The 14,652-nt window shown below is 45.9% G+C and overlaps 1 protein-coding gene across 2 annotated transcripts in view; it reads left to right on the top strand.

Annotated features, from left to right (window-relative positions):
• The window catches only part of ltn1 (listerin E3 ubiquitin protein ligase 1), a 30,520-nt gene that overhangs the window by 3,044 nt on the left and 12,824 nt on the right, over positions 1-14,652 (top strand). For both annotated transcript variants that reach the window (XM_080013358.1, XM_080013357.1), the window contains exons 3-18: positions 259-357; positions 481-711; positions 801-853; positions 2,059-2,239; positions 2,815-2,988; positions 4,785-4,975; positions 5,579-5,753; positions 6,160-6,417; positions 6,835-7,125; positions 7,974-8,195; positions 9,221-9,262; positions 9,855-10,044; positions 10,971-11,210; positions 11,429-11,582; positions 12,699-12,831; positions 13,623-13,842. In XM_080013358.1, the coding sequence (XP_079869484.1) occupies positions 259-357; positions 481-711; positions 801-853; positions 2,059-2,239; positions 2,815-2,988; positions 4,785-4,975; positions 5,579-5,753; positions 6,160-6,417; positions 6,835-7,125; positions 7,974-8,195; positions 9,221-9,262; positions 9,855-10,044; positions 10,971-11,210; positions 11,429-11,582; positions 12,699-12,831; positions 13,623-13,842 (2,854 nt within the window). The remainder of the gene's footprint in view (positions 1-258; positions 358-480; positions 712-800; positions 854-2,058; positions 2,240-2,814; positions 2,989-4,784; positions 4,976-5,578; positions 5,754-6,159; positions 6,418-6,834; positions 7,126-7,973; positions 8,196-9,220; positions 9,263-9,854; positions 10,045-10,970; positions 11,211-11,428; positions 11,583-12,698; positions 12,832-13,622; positions 13,843-14,652) is intronic.

Genomic DNA, 14,652 nt, shown 5'->3' with positions numbered 1-14,652 from the left:
AAGGGGTATTTTTTTTTAAAATCTAATTTTATTGTTGATATAGTTTATAACCTACTCCGTTTCTACCTGACACTTACCTCTGCCCTGCACCAAATGTATAGTACCTACCTGAAATACCTTGTTGAATCCTTGTTGAATAAGAGAGAGAGATGTTCTGTTTGAACGTCGCTCTTAAATTGGGTTGCAATTTTATCCCAAAAAGGTCTTCAGTTTTGAAAAAACCTCTGATGCCTGACGCACCGTATTTCCATTTCTTAGGCCGTTCAGGAGTTTGGTGCCATGTGTCAGGAACGAGACGCTGAAGTGGTGAAAGGCGTGCTGCCTTACTGGCCGAGGATTTATTGCAAAATCTCCGTGGTAAGCCGACCTTCTACGATCCGGAACCTCACGGTTGCGTGTTTTTATTTTTTATTTTTTTTATTTTTTATTTTTTTGTACGCTCCGGTGCCATGCGGCGCTGAAATTTCGTGTGTCCGCCAGGACCACGACCGGCGCGTGAGGGAGGCCACGCAGCAGGCGTTTGAACAGCTGGTGCTCAAAGTGCGTCGCAGTCTGGCCCCCTTTCTGAAGAGCCTGATGGGCCACTGGCTGATGGCCCAGTGCGACACCTACACGCCCGCAGCTTCGGCCGCCTGCCGGGTGTTCCACGCCGCCTTCCCCCCGGGCAAACAGTCGGACGCCCTCAGCTTCTGCCGGGACGAAGCCCTCAACGTGAGTTTGAGCGTTCAACGGATGCGTTGCGTCGCAAAGCCGTAGCCGCTTAAAGTATACTCATTTCTGGTCCCGCTGTTGTGTCCCAGGTACTTCAAGATACTTTGCTGAAAGATACGGCAAACACACTCAGCGATCCGCAGTAAGTTTGCTCTTGTGTCCCTCCCCCCGCCGTGTTTATCCGCTCAAAGTAATAACCTTGGTGATTTGGGCCGGAGGGGCTTGTTTTTTTCTCTTAATGTGGCCATATACAGTAAGTAAAAAGATTTTGGCCAAGATTTTGGTCTTTTTGGCCAAAAGACGTGTTTAGAACTAGGTTAAAAAAAAATAATAATAAAATAATTTGACGCGGCGATTTTGGGACGCTTCGGTGCAAGCCCCCGAGGCAAACTTTGCCCTTTGTCTGTTTCTCGCTCGGAGAGCTCCCCATGTCAACCCCCTTTTCCGGAGCAGCACATTTCGACGCAAATGACTAGCAGCAATTTAGCAAGGCTTTATCCGATAGAAATTAATAATATAATTATATTATTTTATGTATGCGTATATTAAGATCATGCGATTAAAATATTTAATCGCATGATTTAATCGCATGATTGTTCATAATTGTAAATTAACTTAAAAGAATCGCAAATTAATGGCACTTTTTTTTTTTTTTTTTTATCTGTTCAAAATGAACCTTAATGGGATATTTTTCAAATGTTTAACACAGGTACTGCTCACTTAACGACCTACCCTTTTAACCACCGTTGGGACTTACGACCAGCTCTCCAAGCAGTTGCTATTGTACGCTGCGTACAATACGCCGCAGTATTGTACGCAGCGGCGTCTCGGCGTCAAGCATCTACGGACTGCTCGGCCTTTTAGAAGCATTTCAACATTCTAAATATGTTAAACGTCGGATTTTGATACGAATTGCATTTTTCCGCTTATTTAGAGTATTCTCTGCAGACTTTGTGTGTGTGTGTGTGTGTGTGTGTGTGTGTGTGTGTGTGTGTGTGTGTGTGTGTGTGTGTGTGGGGTATTTTCATGGATATATCACTCAAGACATGTCCGTGTCGATGCAGCATACATAGTAGTATTTTTTTGCTGACGCCCCCTCACATATGTCACTTTGCTGCGGCAACTACAGACTTTGTGCTTGTAAAGAACACTCGCCCTCAAACAGTGATGATTTTGTGCCAAGGACCCTTCCCCCTTAAAGAAATCCTACGACCCGCAACTCACTATGGAAATAGGAGTCAGGGAATCACTCTGAGCACCCCCTGGTGGCATGGAACGACATATAAAAAAAGTGAATAGTTGTTATTGAGTATACTTCGTCTTCTTGACTATGCTCGCCCGCTTTAGGAGTGTCCCAGAGGAGGAGAGAGAGTCCAAGTTCATCCGCATGGTGACGAGCTCTCTGCTGGGGGTCAAGAGGCTGTTGAGCCTGCTCCGGGAGACGGACAGAAATGCCCTGGAGGAAAGACTGGCACATCTGATCAGTGCAGGAAAGTTCTGGAAATATGGCAAACACAAGACGCCACAGGTAATAGCATGAAATTGTGGTCAAAATGTTATCTTTATTTTAAAGGATGTTGAATTAGGGTCTGAGCAGGAATTCCTGCCCAGGAAAGGCAGACCCCACCGCAAATAGAGGAGCGTATGCATAATGCAAATACAATGAATGGCTCCTTCAAAAAAGTACCAAAAAAATAAATAAAAAGGATTATTATGTATTATTAAATTTAAGTACTGTAATACCTTGAAAATAGCCCCCTTTGTTCTGAAGTGTTTGAAAAGCCCTTGAAAAAAAACGCCACGTCATTGAAAACCTGTGATTTTGATTTTTGTTATTCAAATCGTAACGTAATAAAAATGTTCCAGAGTCGGTTATACGGCACATTATTCCAGGGAAATTTAATCCAGCATGGTTGGAAATTGACACAAAAAAAAAAAGAGAGAGAAAAGTGCTTTGAATCAAAGTACTTGAATTTAATTTTGCAACGCCAGAATTAACACTGTGCATTGCGCCTAGGGTGTGCAAAGATGTGTAACCAAACATTTCCGGAAACTCTTTGTGCTGGGCGATTTTTATCACTTTGCATCCCACGGTGTCTCCAGGTGCGAGGGGCCTTTTTCGAGGTGGTGTCTGCCCTGTGCCAGTACACCCCTGCCCTGGTCCAGGCGGAGGCGGCGCGGACCTGCTCCACGGTGCTCCTCAGCGTAGACGAGACCGATCCCGTGGTGCTGCCCCAGCTGTGGGAAGCCGTTCTCCACGTCCTCACGGCCGTTCCCGTGAGTGCACGTCGGCGTTATTTTGCGCACGTCTGTTTGTGAACGGCCGCCTGTGCCACATTCATGCTTATCTCAACCACACTCACCGAGTGCAGCATGCGATCCCTCGCATTTCCCATCAAGGCACTAAATACGAATACTATTTTTCTTTGTTTTCGGGTGGACGTAAATGGAATGGCAGCGGTGCTTCTTGCATAATCTTGTGCATGTGTGTGGAGGGGGGGGGGAGGCATTGCATTTTAGGACTTAGAGTTCCAATAAATCGGCTTAAAAATTATTTAATTTATGTATTAAATAAATGAACGTATTTAATTCATTTATTATTTTATTGTGTGTTCTTGTCGTATTCAAAGGACATAGTGGGATGTAATGGTAAGAAATTTCACAGTAAGGTAAATTTCAAATCTCAAATTCACAAGAGAGGCAAAATAAGTGAGCAGAACTGCTTTACTCCAATATATTACGACACGGTGCTTAGGGCTGTGACGATATGACGTTTTTCTTACCGTGGTGAAAAGCAATGTATAACTGCGGAATTACAGAACAGCCAGAGAAATATTTAAAAATAATCAAACACACAAAATAAATCCCCAATCCCCCAATATTTTTCACCAGCAATTGAGCGTATTCAAAGTGATACATTCCTCCTTGGTAGCCACCCGCTCAATGCTTCCTCGGACCAAATTAATGATTTTGGTACCCGCTTGTGGATTAGCCGTTCATGACTCCTCCCCAAAACACACACCTGCGTTAGTGTACTGTAGCTTGCGCAGCGTCTGTAACAGGCCCAAGATTGTCTTCAAATAATGAAAAAGAACAAGGACTGGAAGAAATTCATCCGACTTCCCCCCACATTTGGTTTGGGAAAAGACACACTTTAAAGGGGACCTCGCAAGGGGCACCACTGGGATGATGTATTCTAGCCATTCTAACATGCCTCTAAACCCACCCTGCTCCGGACGGTCTGTTTCAGTGGCTGGCGCCTCCCTCCTGAGGCCCCTAGTTCTGTTAGCCAATGGGGGTTGAGCACGACTTCCAGGTTCTCTGAGCCAATGGGGTTGGAGCATGGCGTCCGGGTTCCGTTGTATTTAGTCTGTAAACTTTCACCTATTTCACCTTATCAGTCCGCAAAAACCTGTTTCTGAACACATTTAAGGCGAGAAATAAGCAGTCCAGTTGCTGAATCTTCGCTCCTATTAGATCCGCAAGACGTAGTTGAAAAGTTTGTTCCGACTTTCGTTGCCGCGCTTCAAGCTTGTGGGGGACACGCGCGCAGGGATTTTTTTTTTTTCCTTCCATTTCCTTTCTTGTAGAAGAGTTTTGCTGCTCCGTGAAACCAACAGAGCAGTTTGCCCACTTTCATAGTTGTTATTCTCCAGCCGTGGGTGGGGTTACTCAGATGGGGGGGGGGGCTTCTAATTCTGCCGAGGCCCCATGTGACGTAGGAAGGGGTCGCAAATCTGAACGGCTTGTTTCATCCCGAGATTAATTACCGAGGCAGGAAAAACGGAGAGAACAAAAAAAACTGACTGGGTTTTCTTATTTCACAGTTTGTGTGTAAGTAGGCCCATTCAGAGACCCAAATGTGTACAAGCACTGAAAAAGTGAGTTTTTTTCCAGAATTGAAAGAACTTTAAAGAACTGTAAAAATAAACTGTCAGTTTATTATTATTATTATTATTATTATTATTATTATTTTCTTGACTGCAAATGGTTGCTGTGTAAATCCTGATGCTCCTTGAAGGACCCACCCAACATTTTCCGCGTTCTTTTGGATCTTCCCGCCGTGACTGCAGGACAGCTGGACGCACGTGAATGCCCGTAAAGGCTTTCTACCCAAACTGTGGGGGCTTCTGAAAGACGGTGGCAAGGGCATGGCTACGGCGCTCCACCCCAACATGATGCCCCTCATCAGCAAGCTGCCACAGGAGGTCATCCGCCCAGCCTTGGACTTCCACACCACCTTCTTCACTTCACTCATACAGGGGTAAACTTTGCCTCCCCGCCCGGGTGCTGTACGTTTCTTTGCAACCGAGGTGACCGTGTGACTTTGAAAGGGTTCTTACCGGGTCCTTGAGGTGCTTGAAGCTCTTGAATTTTGCCCTCAGAAATGTAAATACCGGAATACCTTGAAAATTGCCCCCTATTTGTGCTGAAGTGCTTGAACAGTCCTTGGAAAAAGGGGGTGAAAAAAAACACCACCATTGAAAACCTGTGATATTGCCTCTGGTTTTGTTATCGAAATTGTGACGCAATAACATTTTCCAGGATCACTTTTACGACATAGATGATGCCAGAGAAATGTACATTTAATCCAGCATGGTGGGAAATAGAGATTTAAAATAGTAGATGACAATGATATAAATAATATATATATATATATATATATAAACTCATATAAATAATAGACAATGAGACTTGACAATATTATATTTTAATTAATTGTGTGTGTGCGTGTGCGCCTTGAAAATGGTGGGGGGACAGTACCTGAGAGTCCTTGAGTTCCATTTTGGAATGCCAGAATGAACCCTGCATTAAGGCACTGCATGTGTTCTGATGTTTTTTGTCTTTATCCCTGTGTCGTCCTCAGTTTGTCCAGTGACCGCGCGGTGTCGAGTTCCTCCGAAAGCGCGGCTATAGTGACTGCTGTGGTGGAGTGCTTGAGGTTCAGCATTCTGCAAAACGCGGGAGAGGAGGAGGAGGAGGAGGAGGAGGAGGAGGAAGAGGAGGAGAGCAAGATACGAAGGATGCTGATTTCCCAGCAGGTACAAATGTGTGCTTTGCGGGAATTGGTTTCAAAAAGGCGTCGTCCATCCATCTCATCTGACGAGTTTTGACTGTTTTTAGTTTGTTTTACGCTGCTGTCACGGTATAAATCCATAATACCGTCGTGACACACATCCACCTTTTGAAGAAGAGACATTTATTGACATTGAACATCGGAGCAAGACGATTCGGGTGGACGGTTAATTTCAACCCGCCTGCGGCAAATTCTCCTTTTAATCGTTGCCGCACTTCTAATAGCGGTTTCAACATGACCCTTAAATGCGGACGGAAATGTGATTGTGGAAATGGAGCAACTTTGGAAAATGTGTGAGCCTCAGTTTGGACTTTTTATTTTATTTTTTTTCTCGATTCATCTTTTTGATATCTTTTCCTCCTCCCTGCCAGCTTTTACCGCTACTGGACAGGGCGGTGGGAAACCCCTCCCTGCAGAACGGTCCCCTCTTCCTGTTGGTCACCGAAATGCTTATTTCCTGGGAGAAGAGAGCGGGTCTGCACGGCGGCGACGGGCACAACGGCAGTCTGGACGTCTTCAGTAGCCTCGTGGGAGACTTTTGGGAGGGCCTGGGTCTGCTGCTCGTTCACACCACCGACGCGGAAGAGGCAGATCCCAAAGCTTTGGAAGGCGTGGCCACCTTGCTCCAGGTGAGTGCCGTACACAGGCGGGAAAGATTTGGGGAAGTGTGTGTAGGTCCCGCGAGATTCTCGTGGCGGCGGCGTGGTCACAAGGGCATAATTCGGCGACGGCGGCACTAATTATGAAGTACAGGTTTGCTATTTTTCTTAAAATGTTGGTTCCCAACAATGTGTCGTCGTTGAGTAAAACTTACCACTCCGCTGCAGCTTCTCACTTTGCTTAAATGCGGTTCGGCCGGGCAGAGCGTTCGAATGTCAACTCTCCTTTCGAGAAGATGGGAAATGATGGGAACCGGGATTAAAAAAAAAATATATATATAAATAAATAAATTGCTTGAAAATTGCCGAACATTCCTGCGAGAAATGTCGAAATAGTCATTTGAAAGGGGGGCCAGGTTGACAAATCGTACCGCTGGTTGCTTTCAGGTGATGCACTACCCCGACAGAGTCTCCAGGAAACAAGGGCACAGGAAGAAATCCGTCAAGCTCTGCTTCTCGGAGCCGGTGGAGGAGGACGGCGTCAGGAAGTCCTCCCCGGACGGTTTGAACCCGGCGCCCGAGAAGGCGATGGGTTCGCTCAGGACCCGGCATTTGGAGGACGTGGTGTGCCAACAGGCACAGCTCTGTCTGGTGTACGTGAACGAGAAGAAGTCCGAGAGACACCTCGTCTTCCTCTCCCTCCTCCTGCGTTCCTTCCACACGGCCAGGGTTTTCGCCGTAAGTACTGGTGATTTCGGGTGGGAGCCTGGGGATCAGAATCAGAAATACTTTAATAATCCCAGTGGGAAATTACTTGAATATGGATATGGATACTTGGATATGAACATATATCCTTCAGGAAGTGCTGTCCCCGATCCAGGAAGCCAGGGATCAGCCAATAGTGTTGTGTCGTCCTTTCCAGCAGGTCTTTGAGGTGGTGCCACACTAGTCCTCATTTGAAACCACAGATAATGAAGTACTATTTACAGGGTTCTTACGTACGTCCTTGTGGTGCTTGAAGTGCTTGAATTTCATCCCCAGAAACCTAAATACTGGAATATCTTGAAAAAAGACCAGTTTTGTGCTGAAGTGCTTGAATACTCTTCCTCCTAGTTTTCTTATTTAAATAATAACGTAATAAAGATTTTCCTGAATTGCTTTTACGACAGATTACTCCAGGGAAATTTAATCCAGCGTTGCTGGAAATAGACACTTATAATGCCAGATGACAATGAGATTAATAATAGATCCTTACAATAGATAAGGCTGTAACTAATATAAATAATAGACAATGAGACGAAAATGACATTGTATTTCATAAAGATCACATTAAAAATGTATTATTTGTTTTGCGTGAAGTCATTGAAAATGGGGAACAAAATAGTGCTATAAAAACCTTTCAGGTCCTTGAGTTTAATTTTGATGTAGCTGTTGATAGATGCCAGGAACTGTATTGTTAGTTCAGTAGTTACTGAGCCATCCGACTTGCAAAGCGAGCTGTTCGGTCGGTACCGGACTCTGGAAAATTGTCGGGGGTCCAGTTTTCGTCTCCCCCCCCCCAGTGAAACCTGCTTCTCCCTCGGCAGATGTTGGAGGAGCTGAGCGACGGAGAAGCCGTGGACGCCGCGCCGACGGCCACCGCCGGAGACCTGACCAATCCAGCCGTGCGTTTCCTGCTGGGGCGGGTGGTGGTGTGGCTGGCGGAGGAAGGGCGGAGCGACACCAGACACCTGGTGGAGATCCTCTTCAGCTCCCTCTGCTGCTGCAACCACCAGGAGACCGTCCGCATCCTCGACCATATCACCATGGTAACGCTACACTGTTTAAGCGTGTGCGTGTGCGTGTGCGTGTGTGCGTGTGCGTGTGCGTGTGCGCGTGTGTGCGTGTGTGCGTGTGTGTGCGTGTGTGTGCGTGTGTGTGTGTGTGTGTGTGTGTGTGTGTAAGTAAGAATTTTTTGTAAACTAATCAGGATATGCATGAGCTTTGTCCTTTGTATTTTATATAAAGCATTATAGGCTCTGTTATATCCAGACAGCCGATATGACACAGCCTTTTATTTGTAATACTGAACTTGCATTTAAAAGCGAGTACTTGTATACTTCTACAGTAGAAAGGCCAGTGCAGTACTTGCATGACATTCATTTTGTGTCATCGTGTTTGTACTTTTGCTTAAGTAAAATGTACTATTTCGGCTGATCTACTGTAGTACTTTTTCCACCACTGGTAATAGGTTCAAGATACTCATTGCCAAAGGTGGTAATTTTAGGTCAATTTATGACATTTTTGCAAGTTATAACACAATACGTTGATGGATACATTTATTTCTCTGTTTTTGGTTCTCAAGATTCAAGATTTCAAGATTCAAGATTTTTATTTGTCACTTACATATACATACTTTCATACATATATGCAGTGAAATGTAAAAAAAAAAAGAATGCTTTTTTGGCGTACATTATGATAAAAAGCCAGAGGGCATGGGGATGGTAGCTCAGGCGGTGGAGCTGGTGGTCTAGTGATCTAAAGGTTGCTGGTTAGATCCCAGGCTCCTCCTGCTAGCATGCTGTAGTGTCCTTGAGCAAGACACTTAACCCCTAATTGCTCCTGATGGCTGCGTCCGTCGGTGTTTGAACAATTGTAAGTCGCTTTGGATAAAAGCGTCTGCTAAATGAAATGTAATGTAATGGAAAAAATGGAAAAAAATACTAAAAAGTGCAAGAGTCAACCGGAGCGCCGGCGCAGGCGACCGCTAGGGGCGGCGCCACTATCGCCGATTGAGCTAGGTCTGTTCTTTGAGTCACTTATCGACTGTTAACCTCCTCCCCTCCCTCCCTAGATGAAGCTCCCCTGGGTAATCATCCTGCAAATCATACAAAGGGTAGGTGGCTTTTCGCTTACGATGATGCTAACTGTTGATTTCAGCCTTTTTGGTCTCCCTGTTTCCAGGTTGAATGTGGGTTTCCATCCAAAAATGTCTCGGGCTTTTAAGGTGGATCGCAGGCAAATATGTTTGCGTTTCAGTGTTTTCGCTGCTGTTTACCTTGCGTTTTCATGAGGCCTGCGTTTGCACTTCATGGCGGTCTAGATACAACAGTATTCGGGAAGCTCTGGAAATTAGTTGCTTTTGTTTCAGTCGCTTTTGATTTAATTGGGTTTAGTCGTTATTGCCGTTTTTAATTGTATCGGGGTTTTTAACACAACAAAGCGCTATTCTTTTTGTGAAATAAATAACAATGCCTCGGATCTTTGTTCATTTCTGACCCGGGCTCGACCCGCCGAGAGCCAATGTGGAAGAAATAACCGGTTTTTCGGGCACAAAATAGGGCGAGCGACTGCATCATTTCTAGATGTTACAGATGAAAGAAGCTGGTTTCCCTATCAGGTTTCATGAAACTCTCCTTTATCCGGGAAAAGGGAGACGTTTATCCCGCACACCGTTTGTACTTGATACCCGGTCTCTGGCTCCTCAGGCGTGTGCAGATCCCGAGACGCTGGGGAGCTGTGGCGACTGGCTGAGGGGTTCGGTGTTGGGGGAACAGCTGCTTGGCCTGGCGGAGGAGCTGTGCGGCGCCGGGCGTGGCTGTTCTACCTCGGGTCCGTGTGACAACGCCCACAGCTGGACGCTGATCAGCCTGGTTCTGTCGCAGCAGCACAACAATGGTAAGATCTCTCTCGCTCTCGCTCGCATTCGGTTGATTTCCAGTTTTGCCGGGGCGCCGTTTAATTTTTATGCAAACCCACTGAACCGGCCGTTGTCATTATGAGACGTTCTGGCAAATTACCGTATTGACCCGAATACAAGACAGGTTTTGTTTTTTTCCTGGAAATACAACTGAAAAAGCTGTGTCATATTATATTCGGGGTCCAGACTTAAAATGTTAACATACAGTAGAATAATAAAATATAAAACGTGTGCATTAGGAGGAGGAGTGTTTCAATCTGTTCCACTATCCTCCAACTGATGTCAACGTTCATACCAGGTCCTTGAGGTGCTTTTGAAGTCCTTGAATTTCCTCCTCAGAAATTGAAGTACCTTGAAAGTACCTGGAAAAGTGCTTGAAATAACTGCATTCAAATAAGTAGATCCTTGAAAAAGGATCTACTTGTGGGTAAAGCGGACCTTGATATTCCCCCTGGTTTTGTTATTCAGATCGTAACGTTACAACGGATTACGCCAGGGAAATGTGTCATTTATAATCGTAGATGACAATGAGATTAATAAGGGTCCTTGAAAATGGAAACAATAGTGCCTAAAAAGTACTTAAAATCCCTTGAATTTCATTTTGTAATGCCAGAATGAACCCTGTGATATCATCGTTCTAATGCCCATAAGTGCCCGTCAAAAGTGTCTGACATTACAGAAAGGGATCTTGACTTTCTGATTCATGACCACGTGCAGTAAATGTTCCACGTCTCTTAAAAAAGTATGTTCCAGTGACTTAGATGGGAGGGATCTGTCCGTATGAGAAGTTCAGGACGAAGAATTGGTCCGTTCAGTGGTTTCCGCGACTTACTGAGGGGACGTTTTCATTTTTATTTCTCGAATCTGTGATTAAAATCCCTGCGACCGCCCCACCCCCCCCCAGCACCCCTGATCGGGGAGGTGTACCTGGAGAAGATTCTGGAGAAGCTCCACGCCACGCTGTCGGCGACAAAGGGCCTGCTGGACCGGGGCGACGCCGAGCCGCTGGTCTCCTTCATCTGCGACGTGGCGTCCACCTTCTTCTCCTCCGTGCAGGACTGCCTCCTGCTGGCCTCGGCCGAGGAGCTCTTGCTCACCGTGTTCCAGCTCACCGCCCAGGACCAGACGAGCACGCACCTGACCGGTCAGCATGCTCACGCAGACACGTGTTGCACCCCCTCCCCCGTGGTCGGAAACGTTGGGCGGCTAATTTGTCTGTGTCTGTGTCTGTGTGTGTGTGTGTGTGTGTGTGTGTGTGTGTGTGTGTGTGTGTGTGTGTGTGTGTGTGTGTGTGTGTGTGTGTGTGTGTGTGTGTGTGTGTGTGTGTGTGTGTGTGGTCGGTCGTCCCCATTGCTCTTGAAGACTCTCTTCTAGGTCAGCTGAGGAAAGTGTGCGGAGCTGGCGTCCGGTCCTTGGTCCAGCAGTCCGGGTGCGAGGTCGGGGAAGACGGGTTCCTGCACAGCACGGCCGTCTGGGTGAAGAACCGGCTGCTCGCCGCCTCTCTGGACGTCAATAGGTAACGCCCCTCCCTCCTCCGCTCACCTCTATTGTCTCGACAATAATGAAAAAGAGAAAGGAAGGGTAGTTCCCGCTTGCGTTAACATGGTATATGCAATAAGATAAAAGACGCGTGATGTGCTTTTTTGTCATTATGCACTGCAAAAGTCTACAAAGCGAATAGAAGAACTAAATCAAATCAAACGAGGCAACGGACCAATCCTAGAGTTGAGGGTTCTCTCCAGGCTGACATCTGACGTTGTTAAGGACTGGTCTGCCATTGCGTTCAGTGGCACGACTCTTTCTTTTTTGCTTCAGTTCTGAATCGGAGACGATGCCGTTGCGTCTGCGACGTCTTTTATGTCCAAAAGCATGTGGGGGGGATAAAACACAACTTTACACGACCAACTCCTGTGTTTTTATTGAAGGCTTTCCACGGGTCTTTTCTGCTTCTCTGGTTGTTCATTTGAGAGTTGGGTCACATGTTTAAAGGACTTAAAAAGAGAAAGCTATGTCCAGGTCAGACTTTAAAAACATCAGAAATAGGAATCGGCCAAGAAAATAGCAACCAGTGCATCTCTAGTTGGTGAACATGTTTGGAAACTTTATGAGATGATGCATTTCAAGGGGTATATCCTAATGATATGAATAAGTATGCTGTATATAGTTGTATACTGTATATAGTTAGCTCTAGTAGCTCGTATACGAAGTGATGAGGTGACAACGGTGTAAATAACTGATGGAGTCATCAACGCCAAGGAGAGTCTGTTACACATTTGTGGTACTCAAAATATTTTCCCACGGTTGGCAGGTCTGTTGATTGTTTAGCCTGAAGTCCTTGAAAATGGTGCTGGGGAGCTTAATTTTCGTCTTGTAATGCCATGAACCCTGATAATATGTATGCATAATTGTATGTAACTGACTCTAGAATCTATAACACATTGTTATTACTGATGTTTTCTTGTTGCCAGGCAAATAGCAGTACATATTGCACTGTACATAAGATAGCAAAGTAGGTCTTTTTTTTTTTTTTAGTCTGCGTATGTATACAAGCAAAGCACTCTAATGGCCCGCTGTCTCTTCAAACACGGAGGATTAAAAACACATTCCCATGTGACGCTCTCCCGTCTCTCAGCTTGCAGGCTTTAGCTGCGGCCGTCCAGGGCCTGATGGAGACGCTCAGCTCCCCCCTCCTCGTACAGTTCCTCTCCCTCCTGACTCCAAGCCCGACCGAGTGGACCCGGATGAGGCAGGCGCTTCCTCCGCAGGTGAGTCGCAAAGATGGATGCTGACCCTTGGCCCGGTGCCCTATAAATGTTTCGATAGACAATCGGACAACTAATATCGGCATGAATTAAAAATTGTCGGCTCCCAATCGATTGAGTGATTTACGCGAATATTTGTCCATCGGTTTGAAATGATCCTTTTCATGCGTAGTCCCCTTTTTTACGGGTAAAAGCCGTTTCACTGTCGTATTCAAATGACGCAGTATTTCTGGTCTCACCCCATGTGCTCTTCCAAAATCTCGAAAACAACCTCTTTTGAATTTCCATAGAGGATAGACGCTCGCTCCCCGGCTGGACGGAGCGGATGTTTATGTTTTGGTTTTTTTTGTGTCAAACAAGCAGGAAGTCAATCAAAATATAAAATAAAAACGCACCCTGAGCGCCTCTCCGCCTCTTCCTTTACTCGCCCAGTCGCCCTTCACTGTAGCGCTGGCTCTGTCCCGTCTCCCCCCTGTGACCGTCACGTTCATGTCGGTGGGCATTGTCTGATCTTTAGTCGGTCCTAGCTAACTGCGTTACAAAAATGAGTCTGGCTGTTAATCTAAGAAAATATATATATATATTTTTTTATAATTTCACGTTTTATATTAAATGTAATTGCTACATCATTTCCCAGTGTGTTAATTCACCGTGTATTCCAACCTGCAAGTTGCCCTTTAACTTATTTTTGACTTTTAGCCGAACCATGTGTTCCATGGTGTTTTTGAGTAGTTTACGGCTCCCTTGGGTATTCGGGCGCTGAGATATAAAGCGTCTTCCCTCTGCCTCCCCAGTGGGTGAAGAGGCCCTTGCTGTCTGGCCGCCTCCAGGTGGTTTGGGGCGCGCCCTCCTCCTCCTCCAGAGACGTGTGGAAGTCCGCGGCCTCCGCCCGGCTGCCGGCCCACCTGTGTGCCTGCGCCCTGCTGGGGCGAGCGGTCCAGGCTGCTGCAGCGCTGCCTCCCGACCCCAAGAGGGCAGACTCCTCCTCTTATTTCACAAGCCTGAGATGTACAGGTCAGACACAGTGTTTTATGAATGCGTTCAGCGGTTTCATAGCCATTGCTGTAAATATGGATGTTTTTCGTTTTGTTATTTTTGAGGTTTTGACCTCAGGCATAAAATGTTATGAAATGCACCTATATATATATATGTGCATTTTTGACATACCTACACACACACATGACTTCATGACCGTATGTGTGTGGTCTTTGTATGTGTGAGAATCTTGAAGGTCAGTGTGAGTATTCACCAGTTTAGGTGTGTGTGTGTGTGTGTGTGTGTGTGTGTGTGTGTGTGTGTGTGTGTGTGTGTGTGTGTGTGTGTGTGTGTGTGTGTGTGTGTGTGTGTGTGTGTGTGTGTGTGTGTGTGTGTGTGTGTGTGTGTGAGCCAATCAGAATTGGTTATTCGCACAGGCCATGGTATTAACGATTGGAACATCTAGAACAGCCTATGAAGTTACATTTAACTATATCGCGCCTAATCACGACCCCAGATGATATCTGGTTTCATATATATATATCTGGTATAATATTATATCAGCCTTATTTGCTATTCTTTGAAATTGGATGCACCGAGCCTCAATAAAAGAAGCAGTTGTGTGAGTGGTTGCAGACACTAGCTCTAGTGCAGCTGCTCTGCAAATTCACTTTAAAGTTTGCAAGAAAATTCAAAGGGAATATTAACTTTCAAACACACTGGTTACCACTGCGGCCTGTGACATCCTTCCAAACACCGATACATACTTTAATAAGGGTGCTCCGATCAGGCTTTTTTTTTTTTTTTGTTTGTTTTTTTTTTTTTGGCCGGGGGGGGGGTGGTCGCCGG

Source organism: Zeus faber (genome assembly GCF_960531495.2).
Source record: "Zeus faber genome assembly, chromosome: 14".
Lineage (NCBI taxonomy): Eukaryota > Metazoa > Chordata > Actinopteri > Zeiformes > Zeidae > Zeus > Zeus faber.
This window is presented reverse-complemented; position numbering and strand designations above follow the sequence as displayed.